This window comes from Lynx rufus, unplaced genomic scaffold (assembly GCF_022079265.1).
Source record: "Lynx rufus isolate CCGP_SWC_20201006 ecotype Redwood Valley unplaced genomic scaffold, mLynRuf1.p SCAF_13, whole genome shotgun sequence".
Taxonomy (NCBI): domain Eukaryota; kingdom Metazoa; phylum Chordata; class Mammalia; order Carnivora; family Felidae; genus Lynx; species Lynx rufus.
Genome location: NW_025814827.1, coordinates 31545497 through 31560072, shown reverse-complemented (window position 1 = coordinate 31560072; position 14576 = coordinate 31545497). Strand labels below are relative to the sequence as shown.

Below are 14576 nucleotides of genomic sequence, written 5' to 3'. Positions count from 1 at the left end.
CCCTTTTTGAATTTGTTTCACTTTTGGTACTAATAGAGATAATCTCTCCTGATACAATTCCCAGGGAACTCCACAAACACCCACTTTCTGGCAGTATTTCAGTTGGAGCATTTTGGGGGAGCCTGTGACATATTGCTATGTTTTGGTTGAGCGGGGGAAAGGAGAATGGGAGATGCGAGGAAGATGGAGGCATGAGTGACCAGAAAGTTCAGTCCTGCTTCCCACTACATCCACACCTTTCAACTTCCCAGCCTCTGGCAGAAAAACAAAGTGGCCAGTGTATACCCAAGAAGGATTCATTTATTCATTCATGATACAAACATTTATTGAACACTATTGTTCATCAGGAACTGTAATAGACACTGGTAATACAGTAATAAATTAGATAGATGTGTCTTTACCAACAAGGAGCTTATATTCCAGCAGGAGGAAACAGTGTTAAGTGCTTATACTGTTAATTATTTGCTTGCCATTGTGATAACTGCTATAATAGAAAAGTTCCAAGTTCTATGACCTAGGTGTGGAGGTCCAGGGAGGTTTCCCTGACAAAGCAAATTTAAGCCAAGAAACAGGAAAGATAGCTAGGCAATGGGGCAAGGGGTGGGACGGTATGGGAGGAAAGAGAACAGCATATGCAAAAGCCCTAAGGGAAGGAGCAATCAAAGGAAGGTCAAGGGACTGGATGGAGCAAAGCCTGTGATGAGAAGTAAGGCAAGGGCTGAATTTTGCAGAGTTGAGTTAAGGATTTTGAATTTTATCCTCAGAGTTCTGGGAAGTTAACAAATGGGACTTTAAGCAATGGAGTAACAATTACATTAGCATTTCTTAAAATACCACTCTGGGGCTCCTAGGTGGCTCAGTCAGTTAAGCTTCCTGACTTCAGCTCAAGTCATTATCTCACAGTTCACAATTTCAAGCCCCTGCTTAAGATTCTGTCTCCCTCTCTTTCTGCCCCTCCCCTGCTTGCACTGTCTCTCTTTCTCTCAAAAATAAATAAAAGTATTTTTAAAATGGATTTAAAAAATAAAATAAAATACCACGCTGGCTGGGGGTCAAAGTGGAAAAGAGAGGACCAGTAAGAGTCTGCCATAATGATTTAAGTGAGAGATGATGGTGGCCTGGTCGGTGGAGTGATGGCGAACATAGAGGTGGACTGATTTGACAGAAATGCAGGACATGAAATTGGTAAGACACACTAATGTTTGGGTTACAGGGGGCAAGGAAGAAAAGATATTCAACAGGACTCCCACTTTCAAATAAATTAATGATGCTGGTACATTGCTTTACAAAGCATTTTTACATACATTATCTCATATGATCTGAAACTTCAATTGTGCAAACTAAGTAAGAGATCATTATTCCTGTTTTATTGGTGAGGAAACAGGTCCAGGGAGTAAACATATTTATTTTAATGAATGAATTAATGAGTAAATCAATTAACATACTGCCTCCTTCCAGAAAGAATTTAAGATGACTAACAGTGAAACATGATGTTTCAGAAGAGCATATATTGTGGTGCCTGACTGGCTCAGTTAGTAGAACATGTGACTCTTGATCTTAGAGTCGTGAGTTCAAGCCCCACATTGGGCATGAAACTTACTTAAAAAAAAAAAAAAAGAACTTAGGGGCACTTGCCTGGCTCAACTGGTGGAGCATCTGACTCTCAATCTCAGGGTCATGAGTTTAAGCCCCCATGTTGGCCATGTAGCCTACTTAAAAAAAGAACATATATTGGGGTACCTGGGTAGCTCAGTCAGTTATACCTCTGACTTTTAAAACACTTTTTTAAAAAGTCTTTATTTATTTACTTTGAGGGACAGAAAGAGTACAAGCTGGGAAGGGGCAGAGAGAGAGGAAGAATCCCAAGCAGGTTCTGTGCTGACAGCATGTAGGCTGCTTGGGATTCTCTTTCTCTCCATCTCTCTCTGCCCCTCCCCTGCTCTCTCCCTCTCTCTTTCTCTCGAATAAATAAATAAACTTTAAAAGAAGAGCATATATTAAAATGATGCAAAAGATGAATAGAGATGGAGATAAAATAGCAAAAATGAGACTAAAAATGCACATTACAATCTGTCTGTAAACATGGTGTCCACACACTAGAAGTTTATCTCTGAGCCTCCCAGGATCTGATTTCCCAAGATTTCACAGTTTGTGGTAAAGACTGGACTCAAACATAGGTCAGGTCCAGCTCAGGTCCCATACATACATTCGACTTCATTATTAGCCTATAATCCAAACTACCACTAGGAAGTTCTCTCTATTCAGGCCTCTTTTAATACCTCTCAAGGATTTCTTCTTCTAGATAGAGCAAACTAGTTTGATACTATAGCCCCTGTTGATAATAACCAGAAAAACTGAATAAAATATTTCACATATCTGCCTGAAGGCATCAAGGCATCAAGGATTTGAGGGATCAAGATCTCATGGAGAAGAGAAGCACAGAGAGGTAAGCCTGACAGAGTGCCACTTTTCCCTTTAGGACATTTGCTGATTCACAATTGGCGGATGACAGCCTGAGAATCTGAGCAGACCTTCTGGCAATCTCGCAGGGCTGGAGGATATAAATTGGAGTTCCAGGGCCACCAGGATGAAGGGCTTCAATAAATACCCCAGGTTTTCAATCAGGACCCCTGAAGGACTCTACTCCAGGAGTAAAGGTAATAGGAAACAGACCAATGCTTACAAAGACTGAAACCCAGTTTTGCTTGTTTGTTTTTAGGCACTCAATTAATGGAGATTTTTAGTCCTGCTGACATTGTTATGGATGCTATTATTATTTATCTAATAAAGTTGTAAACGTTGAAACAGTAAAGGATGGTTAAAATTTTTTTTATTGTGGTAGAAAACGCATACCATAACATTTATCATCTTAACCATTTTTAAGTATACAATTCAGTAGTGTTAAGTATGTTTACATTGTTGTGAAAGAGATCTCCAAAACCTTTTCATCTTGCAGAATTGAAACTTGAACTCCCTCATACTCCCTCCCCTCAGGCTCTGGTAAGTATCATTCTACTTTCTATATCATTAATTTGACTAATTTAGATACTTCATGTAAGTGGAATCATACAGTATTTATCCCTTTATGACTGGCTTATTTCACTTAACATAATGTCCTCAAGGTTCATCCATGTTGTAGCATGTGACAGGATTCCCTTCCCTTTTAGGGATGAATATTCCATTGTATGTATATACCAAATTTTGATTATCCATTCATCCTGTGATGGACATTTGGGTTGCTTCTTCCTCCTGGCTATTGTGAATAGTGCTGTGGATATGGGTGTGCAAGTATCTCTTTGAGACCCTGCATTCAATTTTTTTGAAAATATACCCAAAATGGGATTGCTGGATCATATGGTAGTTCTATTTTAAACTTTTTGAGTAACTGCCATACTGTTTTCCAAAGTGGTTGCATCATTTTACAATCCTACCAACAACTTCTCAATTCCCACCAATACTTGTTATTTTCTGTTTGTTTGTTGTTGTTTTTTTAAATAGCCATCCTAATGGATGTAATGTAATATCTCAATGTAGAGGGTTTTTTTGAAAAATAAAAAGTTGACACACATTAGTTTCGGGTGTACAACATAGGGATTAGACAAGTCTTTACATTATGCTATGCTCACCACAAGTGTAGTTACCCATCTGTCACTATATGACGCTATTACAGTACCATTGACTATATTCCCTATGCTGTGCCTTTTATTCCCATGACTTATTCATTCCATAACTGGAAGCCTGTACCTCCCACTCCCCATCACCCATTTTACCCACTTCTCCACTCCCTCCCCTCTGGCAACCATCAGTCTGTTTTCTGTGGGTCTGTCTCTTTTGTCTGTTTGTTCTTAGATTCCACATATAAGTGAAATCACATAGAATTTGTCTTTCTCTATATGACTTATTTCACTAAACAAACAAACATAGGGGTTCATATGTTTTTGAACTAGTGTTTTCATTTTCTTTGGTTAAATAACCAGTAGTAGACTGGGTTGTGTGGTATTTCTACTTTTAATATCTCAGTGTAGTTTTGATTTGCATTTGTCTCATGATGAGTGATATTGAGCATCTTTTTATGTGCTTTTTTTGGCCATTTGTATAGTGTCTTTGGAGAGACATCTATTCACATCCTTTGCCTTGTTTGCCTTGTTACTGCTCTATCCTTGGGCCTAGAATATTCAACACCTAGGTACTCAATAAATGTTAAATGAATAGTTGAAAGACAACCTTGACATTCAAGGAAGGCCTTAGCTCAAAGGAATGCTCTGATGGGAGTTGTAAGCCTCTATGACAGGCCAGGATGGAGAACTATTTGTCCTTTAAGTGCTTCTGAAATCACATGAAGTCTGCTCAGCTCCGCAAAATAGAATCAACTTTAAGCACTGACATTTCAGGCAAAGACCATGATCCAAGACTTAAAGGAAACAGATGCCTGCAGGTGATCGCTGTCCAAACTCCTTAGACTGTCTGCCTGAAGCTCTTCATCCCTTGGCTCTCGACTCATTTTTTCCTGCTACTTGCCACCTCCCACTCTTATCTCTAGCTATCAGAATGACTTGCAGTTCCTGACTGCTTTACTACATTCCAACCCCTTTGACTCCTTGTCTGTTAGATTTTAGCTTAAATGCCACTCCCCTCCAGGAAGCCTTCCTTGATTCACAATCCCAAGATTGGACAAGTTGCCTCTCCTTATGCACCCATAACACCTTGCACTCACTCCAATGGTGGTTATCACCACTCTGTGTTAGAACCTCCTGTCCATTTTTCATTTTCCACATGCTTAGACTTGAGCTCCTTGAGGGCAGACCCTGGTCCTTCTTGTGTCCTCAGTGCCTAGCTCAGGACCTGGCCTCTATAGAAACTCTGAATATTTGTTGAGTGGAAGAGTTAATGAATGTACTGTTAAAATCAAGATTCCTGAAAGAGTCTGAGGGTGTGGTAGTTGAAAAGTACTTCAGAGGTCACTGTCTCTGTAAGATGTTCCCATCCACAATGTTTTCCTGAAACCATTTTTCATGATTGTTAGGCAACAACTACAGAATGAAATAATTATATGATACTTCCAGGTCCCTGCTGTTAGGGTTCTCCTGGTTCTCTCCTACTCTTTAATAGGGCCATCAACCTACTATGCAATTCTCACCACACCCTCTTCTCTCCCTCTGGTCAGTTACACTTACCATTTTGTTTATATATAATAGAAGTATTTATTTAATGTGTGTGCATTTAATATATGCCCAAAACAGCTGTCTTAGTCATGTAGCAGTGCCTGGAGGGCAGGTGCATCATGCCTTTCTCCATCCCAAATTTGGCACGGTGCCATGAGAAAGCAGGTGCATCTGAGAGGAGATAATTATTGGAGTGGCTTTGTGTTCACAGGGAGGATACATACGAGCTATAGCCATTATAAGGGTCTGAGAGTACTTCATTTCCTACCAAAAATCTACTTCACTGCATCATCAGCTGGTGTTTTCTCTGGAACCACAGTCATTCCAGGTCCATCCAGCACCACAATGCACTGGCAGATTTTGAGCCAAGAGGCTGGAACTTTTAGGATTGAGGGACATCTTGGATGTGATATGGAAAGGGATTCAAAGGAAGGCCAAATGAGAGATCTCATTTTCCCCCAAGATACAAAGAGGTAGTATGTAGAAACATTTACAGGGGTTGGTTTTCCTAACTAGATCATGACAGACACACTATCTGTAAGTACCTTACTTACCTGTTGACATGTGTGTTTTCTGTAGCCCCACCACAACCAATAGAATGTAAGCTCCATGGGGGCAGAACCTTTGCTTTGTTTACTGTCTTCTCTCCTATACTCAGAACAGCAGCTGGCACATACTAGGCACTCAGAAATTCACCCTTGAATGGGCTCAGGTGTTAAAACAATAGGACACTCCCAGCATCCGGAGAATAGGTAGGGGTTGCTGGAGGGAAAGTGATGACTACATGGGTGCAAAGGACTGAAATTTATTGGGACTAGGACATTAGCCACTGCAGTGACAAAATGACAGTGAGCTGCTCAGTCAGTCTTCTGAGGGGGCAGTAAGTCATGGTCAAGTCCAACCACTGCCCTCAGACATTTGAGTGTTATCTCACAACTCTGGATTGGACACCATAGACTCTGGTCTCTGATAAGACTCCTTGGGAGCTGTGCAAATGGTCCAGGGGACTATCCATTGCTGACATCTCCTCTGTTCCTTACTTCAGAACCCCTACAAAGCTCCTGTTGTGGAGTGGCACAGCTTGCATTTGAACTTGCTCCTTCTCCTGAAGCTTAAAATCTGTGCATCCACTCATTGTTCCAAAATTTATAACCTCAAGTCTACATAGACATTCCTGTAACCCTTGATGTCCTTAAACTTGTTGCTCCTCAGATTAGCTTGGATCTGCCTTTGGCCACTCTTGAAGGGGACAGTCTCCAGAGTGATGCTGGCCCTGTGTTGAGGTTTGAGGACTCCAATGCTGTAGCATAGAAAATAGAATGTTAGAAAATCATACCCAGTATGATAACTCCAAAGCTCTTTCCACTCAGCAACCAGGGCTTTTCTTTCATCGTGTTTTCAGAGACTGGCCTTGGCACCTGTCACCAGAAAGAAGGATAGTGATAACCCCAAGACAAGATGGAAGTGAAGGCTGAATACCCCCAGAACTCACAGAACTCTCTGCTGTTTCTTGAAGAGACCACTTCCTTCCACAGTCAGCACACAATCTGCAACATGCTCTGAGAGGGGGTTTGAAAACAGCACCTGTATGGAGAGTGGCTGATTCACAATGGCAGCTCCTAAAACCTAAACAGAGAAATCCAGGGAAGAGGAAGGGATCAGAAAATTAATCTCATTCCCCAATTCACTAAACCCTTGATTGGGCCCACTTCAACAGGAAGATGACTTGTATCTTCAGTGTCTGTTAATGCTTTCTATTATAGTTGCTGGAAATTTTTCCTTGTAGAGTTCTACTATATGTAAGACTAGGACTTTAAAGTCTTTCTTACTGTTTCCTTTCTTTTCCATAATCCCCAATTTATTATGACTGAAATATCATCATACTGGGGAGTTTCTATGCTGATGGCATTTTATAGGTCACTTTTTCTGTTATGAATTCAAGAATGTTAGCTGTGCAATTGTGTAAGCAATTGCTCCTTAGATGTATTTCCTGAAGAGCTGGACTTCTGTGACCCAGGTTTTTCCAACTATGGGTTAAAACCAACTCGATGGATTGTTGTTAATGTTTTTAAAGAATGAAATAGAAGAAAATATTAGTGTATATCACACAAGATATTGTTATGTAAAACTTTGTTTCATTTATACATGCATAGATGTTTGTACAAAATATTTTACATCCCTCAACCCAGCATATGGAAAAGTCTGATAAATTGGAGTCTCTAGTGATGTTTCCTCTGCTCCAAGGATTTCATCCAAGTGTAAACTAATCAGTCTCAAGGATTCTCATGCATAATTTGAGTGGATAGAATCTTCTTTGGCACTTTTTTATTGCACTTCCACTCCATCCCTTTTCTTCTTCTTAACATAACTGGCTCATTTCTTTTCACACCAGTGTGTGAGTGAAAAGCAATGGGACATTCAAGGCTGTAGACAGATGGAAGCAAACCTGGAAACCCTCCCTAAAACAGACTCCCATGGCTGGGCTTGCCAGACACACCCCACCATGGGGCCCCACAGGCTCACTTGGCAGGGTCTAGGAGGCTGCTTGGCCTTGGGGAGATAGCACTGGAAGAGATCCATGAAGTCTTCCCACTCAGAGGACCACAGAATGTCACAGCAGGCAGTGTCCTCAGAGGCCAGCTAGTCTAATCCTCTCATTTGACAGTTCAAGAAGCAGAGACCCAGGGCCTTGTCTAAGAATGCACAGCCAGGAAATGGCAAATCACACCTAAGCTAATCTCAGTCAGTGCTTTCCTCCCCACTCAGGTTTCTCCCATCTGAGCTCATAGTTCCTCATGTTGACCCTGGGGAAAGCCATCAGTAGAAAGTGGCACAAGGGAGGCATCTCTCCTTGTCCTTTCCGTGAAACCTGCTCAAGGTCCATCCATAACGCCTTTAATGGTGCAAGAGGATGGACATCCTGTCCAATGTTTTCAGATGAATCTCATGTTCTGATAGGGAGGTATTTGGGGACACCAGAAGAGTCAGAGGCAAGAGTCAGAGGCTGCTCTCCTGAACAGACTCTCAGAGGGCTTCCACCCCAGCCAGATCTCCAGGGGCCCCCAGGCCACTTACATTAATCATGATGCCTGGATAAGCTAAGGTGATGATCTTGTCCACCAGAATCTTTTCCGGACTGTTCTTCTCTTCGCCCAGGGCACTGATGCGGATCAGCTTGTCTGTTGACAGGTACTGGCTATACTGGGAATAGGGAATTCTGCAGGAATGGGTCTTTGCTAGGGAGAAAACAAAAAGATAAGATGAGTGTAGCTGGGAAAATCAGCTAGGCCTTGGATGGATCTGGGGGACCTTTCTTTGGGAAAGTGGCTTAATACAAACATGTATTAAGCCCCAGTGAAGCAGGCACTAGGTTTTCAGGTGAGAGGCTGAGGTTAAGAAAGGCAAAATGGTTTCCCCAAGGTCATTCTACTGGTAAATGGATAAGCTGAGGTTCTAACCAAAGTCTGGAGGCCTCCAAAGCTCAGGCTTCCCCTATTAAACCAGGCTCCTTTCCTTGAAGTAGTAAAGGGAAGGGATTGGGTGGAAGAGAAAGGAGAGAAGAAAAAGAAGAAGAGGAGAAGGGAGGGAGGAAAAGAGGGAGAGAGGGGGAGAGAGAGGAAAGGAGGGAAGGAGGGGAGAAGGAATCTGTGCTGAAGGGGACATTAGGAAGACTGGTGTCACAGGGGTGTGTCCCCAGAATCCTTGTTGGCTGGCTTATCCCCACTGGCATTTCCATAACCCACTCTGTATACACAGACCATCCCTGTGCCCATACCCAGAGCCCATACCTTCTTCAGGAGAAAGTGTGATGAAGGCTGTGTCCTGCCAGAAAGGGGGCAGGGGGCTGCCATCATGCAGCAGGGACTGGGCACTCAGGTTCACTTTGAGGTCCTTGAACTGGAGTGACATGTTGAGGGCCAGCAGGACAAACCTTATGTCCTGGCCCATGTTGGGCGGGTCGAGCAGCTGGAATTTCAAGGAGACCTGGACTATATCACTGGGCCGAAGGGAAGGCATATGCAGGCTCCGAGGGCTGTCCCCGTTCAGTGGCACAGGTGTGGAATGTTGTGAGTCCGCTTTGTGGGGGCCTTCAGACCTTCTAGCCTTCAACTTCTGAAGAGCTCTCATAAACACCAGCCTCTCCTGGGGGGAACCTGGAAGGACAGAGATGGCACCGGCTGTGGACCAGTCTGACCCAGGGGTGCAAGCCTTGGCTGAACACCGCAGGTGTGTTAAAACCCTCATTTCCAACAATTAACACTGCCTACCTTGCATCAAGAGCTTTCTAAGTGTCAGCTTTGCTGAGCATTTCACACCATTCATCCTCACCTCAACCATGAGAGGGATGTGTTGTTATTATTTATTATTATTATTTTTTAGCAGTGCCCATGTGAAAGTGGTGTCCCCAGTAGAGATAAGATGGCCCTTTAGACCTTCTCTTCAGTTCCATGAAAGGCCTAGAACTGTTTTTTCTTAAATCACTAGCACTGTTTTATTTATTTGTTTGTTTACTTACTTACATTTTGACCCCTTTTACCCATTTCTCCCATCCCACCCCCTTTCATCTGGTAACCACCAATCTGTATTCTGTACCTATGAACTTGGTTTCTTTTCCGTGTTTTTTTTTTTTTTTTTAGACTCCACACATAAGAGAGAAAATCATACGGTATTTGTCTTTGTCTGACTCATTTCAGTTAGCATAATGCCCTCAAGGTCCATCCATATTGTGGCAAATGGCAAGATATCTTTTTTTTCTTTTTGTGATTGAATAATATTCCATTGTATACATATACTACATTTTGTTTAGCCATTCATCCATCAGTGGACACTTGGGCTGTTTCCATAGCTTGACTATTGTAAATAATGCTACAGTGAACATGAGGGTGCATATATTTTTTCAAGTTGGTGTTTCATTTTCTTCAGACAAATACCCAATAGTGTGATTGCTGGGTCACATGGTAGTTCTATTTTTAATTTTTTGAGAAACCTCCATACTGTTTCCCACAGTGGCTGTACCAGTTTGCATTCCCACAACAGTGCATGAGAGTTCCTTTTTTTCCACATCCTTACCACCACCACCACCAACATAATCCATATACAGATGAGGAAAATGGGGCTCAGAGAGGTCACATCACTTGTCCAAATTCCACAACTGGCAAATGGCAGAATCTAGGTGGAAACCAAATCTGCCCAGCATGAAAATCTGTGCTCATGACCCCTAGACTCTATCCTGCCTTCTTCACGGGAAAGACAAAGGCCCTTTAAGCTTCTTAAAGATAGCAGCACGGTGTGATTTCCTGTTCTAGAACCAATTGATTGGTCAGGTGTAGACTAATTCCTGGAAATGAGAAACTGAGAAGCCACAGTTTAAAAAGAAAAAAAGAAAGAAAGAAAGAAAAAGAAAGAAAGCAAAGGAAAGGAAAGGAAAGGAAAAAAAGAAAAAAAAAAGAAAAATATTTAGGCAAGCTGAGTTCCCAGAGAGGTGTGGCTTTAGTACTGGGGAGGCACTGTAGCCAAGATATGCAAGAATAGTCACCCATGCTTCCCTAATAATCCCCCCACTGCTTTCACTAAGCAATCACTATCCCCAGTGACTGTCCCCACCCCCACCCCAGTGCATCCCCACAATCTCCCCAGGTAGAGGCCACTTTTTTATCCTCTTGCCCTGGGGGTCATTCGAAGCCTCGTTCCAGGCAGAAAAGGATCTCAAGGCATCTGCTTTAGCAAGAGTGGGCCCAGGGAGATGTGAATCAGATTTAGCTCACCTGTGGTCGGCTCTACAGGCTGAGTGGGAGGAGACCAAATACTGCCTGACTAATCAGCACCCTCAGGCCCAAAGGAATATAGCTCCAAACCCCCAAGCTCACAGTGGAACCCCATGGACCTCTAGTGAATGCTGTCACTGCCCACCTACATCCCCTCGGAACTTGCTAGTTCAATGCCCATGTGCTCTACTTTCAAATTCTAGCACTTCCCACTCTTTGAGGCTTTGTTTGCCACCAGAGCTGCTTTAGCCGGTGCATGGAACAGGCCAAAAGTGCTAGGGACTTTACACGGCAAGGAGCAGGCTTCAACCCTTGACTAGCCCCTTGCCTCTTGGATGGGATAAATCTGTGGTGCTGTTCTACACTTTACTCTGAATCCCTGATAGGGTTGCCAGATTTAGCAAATAAAAATACAGGGCCATTTAAATCGAGTTTCAGATTAACAACAAAGAATTTGGGACATGGTTAGACTAAAGCATTATTTGTCCTGTATTTTCCCTGGCAACCCCACTCGCAGAGCTCCCCAGCAGCAGCTGAGCTCCAGCTGCCTGTGCTGCTAACCAGCTTGACGAGGTGCCCTGTGTTGGCTTCCTCCCTTCCCCTATCTCCCTTGCTCACTCTCCTTCCTTCCAGGAGTTCCTGGATGGCCTCACAGATAAACCACTTGTCCTTGAATCCTTGCCTCAGGATCTGTTCTGGCACCCAGAACAAGATAGCCCCAGAGTGGATGGAGGGGAAGGGGGTGATGAACAGCATGCTGAGCTGTGTTCATTGCTTGCCTCTCATTGTGTAACCCCTTCCTATGCTCAGACTCTGGAACTTCTCTGTGGGTCCCAAAGGCCCACATAGACAAACCATAGATACCTACTGGCCAGCACTCCTAGCACCTGCTCAGCTAACTGCCGCTCCCCCACTTTCCTGATTCACTCTTGCTTAGCTTTTCCTCCTCACTTAGCTTTTGGCCTTCATGGACTGTGTATTTTTGATTGGCCTCCCAGGGGGTTGGACCTAGTGCTTGGTCTTTCTCAAATTTTGGGAATTAGTTCACACCTGACTACCTTAACTGTCTATTTGTCCCTGCTGACTAGAGTAAGAAGCCCCTGCCAGGTCTCCCACCTCTCAGAACCGTCCTCTGCAGCAGGTGGGGGTGGGAGTAAACATGTGGCCTTGGTGTTGGTTGGTGGTCTGGACTGTCCTCCAAACACTCACTAAAACAAAGTTAATTAATCAATATGTTACATGAAATTAATTAAATTAACTAATATGATAGGGTTTACAGATCCCCTGCCATCTTCAGAAGGAGGGTAACTTTCCAAGAAGACAGCCATGAGGGATTCACATCCCACACTGGTGGGATGCCTGTTACTGGCCCTACAGGTCCATGTGACCATCTTGTGGAGGCTGCTCACTGGCCTGTGGGATGTGGGGTGGCGGTGAGCACAAGGAAGTGAGGCAATGGGAACATCTCAACTGAGACCTTAAAACTGAAGGGCTGAGGAGACAAGGGGACCTGGGTTATATCCCTCAGATGCCTTCTGGTTCCCCAGAGGGCCACCCCAGCTGGCTGGGAGGTTCCCTGGGGTGGGGGGGAAGGAGCCCACAGGACTTGGACTCTGGCAGGGATTGACTCAGTCATACCTTCTATGTATTTGTAGTTCTCTGTGATGTCATCTCGCTCATCACTTTGAATGCTCTTGGTGCTGATAAAATTGCCAACAGTATTCGTGTCCCGGTGAATTTTCTGCTCCTTCCCTCCGTAGACAAGCCAGGACATGCAGTCAGCATTGACCATGGAAAAGGCAAAGGCTGTGTCATAGTTCAGATCCACCTCTCCCTCTTTGATGGCTCTGACAGAGGCAGGGCCACAGCAGTAGAGGCCTGAAGGAGAACAGAAGAGCCACGATGGGTCATTGCTGCAGGGTCAGGCAGGGGTAAGGGCGGTTTCTGGGGAGTGGGTTCCACCTTTCTTCTGGACAGCCTCACCATTGCTCGTCTCCTGAGGGGTGGCATCCAGCACCTGCCAGCCTCCATATCCGGGAGGGAGGTCCTTTCGGGCCATCCAACACTCATTCCACACATGAAAATTCCTGAAGGAGAAGCCAGAGGAGTCAGTGTCAAATGAAGGCAAGAGAGAGCTTGTAGTGCTTGTGTTCTTTCCAGAGCAAGGCAGGGGCCGATGGGTACATGGACCGCTAAATAGAAAGACAAATTTAATGCACCCTAAGCCTTCAAACTCTATGGGTGAGTAGTGGCAGCTTTTCCTCCTGTGAGCCTTGACTTGCCCAGAAAAGAGCTTTCTTCTGTGAATAGAGAGTATTAACTCTATATTAACTGGAATTAACTGAAGTTAAATATCCCTCACTCTCTCTCTCCCAAAGGTCCTCATGGCCTTTCTTGTGTGTGCTGCTGAGTCACAGGGGCAGACATGGGTGTGTCTGGAGGTGGGGCTTCAGGCCCTCCTGTAGTCAGAGCTATAGGCTGAGTATTAAATGAAGGAGATGGCAAAGAGGGAAATCTCACCCAGGGCAGAAAGCTGTTGTGATGTGAGGATTCTAAACTCAGAATCATTTTTGTGTTCAGCTATGTCTCAGCCTTCGAGGTAGGGATACAGGGCCCTGGGACTGGTAAAAGTGAGGCGGGTCTGGGAGAATAGCAGGCTTGTGGGCACAGTCCTGCCCCACTATCTGCTGGTGGAGTTTGCCTTGGAAAGAGACAGAGAGGTGGTCTCTCACCAGACAGTGTCCTTCTTCTTATTCTCCAAGATCCTGCCTGTGCTGTCATAATACTCATCTATGATCAGGTTTCCATCTGTGTCGTGGCCAGAGTCAAAGTTGGTGATCACACGGGTGGGGATCCCCAGGCACCTCATTACTGCAGAAAGAGCAAAAAAAAAAAAAAAAAACAACCAACCAAACAAACAAACAAACAAAAACAAAACTCCTGTGGGCTGTGGATTCAGGAATTCTATGGATTCCTGGATGTAGGGCCCTGGGCCCAGGGAAACCATTCTTTGGCACCTGCAGGACTAGTCAGGGGAGCTGTCTGGAGCACTGGGTTGATGATATTGCCAACCTCTCTCCCCACCTTCCTGAACTCCTCTCCGGGGCTCATGGAAGAAACACTATGCAGAGGCTGGGCTTCCAGTTGCTCAGAGAAGCACTGCCAGGGCCCACAGAAACTCCAGTAAGTTGTGAGTCCCCGACTTTGCAAGCAGCACTGGGCAGGCATGACTCCTTTGGCAAGACTACTCAGTGGCCTGACTTGGTCTTGCTCATCTCTTGGCTGTGAATCTCCATCTTCAAACCAAATGCTAGAATTTCAGCTCAGACCATCAGATACTTAGACAAAGGGTCTGTGGCTTGGATTCCCCCTTTTCTATGGGTGTATTGTCTTGGAAGCTTATAAAGGAAAGTGTCACAAAGGAAGGCAGAAAAGGAAGGAAACTGTGTAACAAAAGCTTAGAAAAGTGAGGGTTTGTACCCAGTAGAGAAATTCTAGAAAGGAGGTACTACATTGTTTTTATTCCTGAGAGGGCATCTTTCCCTCTGCCAGCCAACTTCTGTGCTTTGTCCCTTGCCATATTTCCCCCATTCTGCACTCTTTAAGTATAGCAATATCCCCCAGCCCATCCTACTGCCGATGTCCTGGG

The 14576-nt window shown here is 44.3% G+C and overlaps 2 protein-coding genes across 2 annotated transcripts in view; one reads left to right on the top strand and one right to left on the bottom strand.

Annotated features, from left to right (window-relative positions):
- Positions 1–2991, top strand: part of CCNDBP1 (cyclin D1 binding protein 1) — a 39218-nt gene extending 36227 nt beyond the window's left edge. Inside the window, exons 12-13 of the transcript XR_006961299.1 lie at positions 2480–2657; positions 2957–2991. The gene's annotated coding sequence lies outside the window, so the exon portion shown is untranslated. The remainder of the gene's footprint in view (positions 1–2479; positions 2658–2956) is intronic.
- A 3317-nt stretch (positions 2992–6308) lies between these two features.
- The window catches only part of TGM5 (transglutaminase 5), a 30393-nt gene continuing 22125 nt past the window's right edge, over positions 6309–14576 (bottom strand). The window contains exons 7-13 of the mRNA XM_047075215.1: positions 13660–13798; positions 12911–13014; positions 12566–12805; positions 8951–9316; positions 8238–8398; positions 6655–6788; positions 6309–6462 (exon numbers count right to left, since the gene is read on the bottom strand). Of these exons, the coding sequence (XP_046931171.1) occupies positions 6309–6462; positions 6655–6788; positions 8238–8398; positions 8951–9316; positions 12566–12805; positions 12911–13014; positions 13660–13798 (1298 nt within the window). The remainder of the gene's footprint in view (positions 6463–6654; positions 6789–8237; positions 8399–8950; positions 9317–12565; positions 12806–12910; positions 13015–13659; positions 13799–14576) is intronic.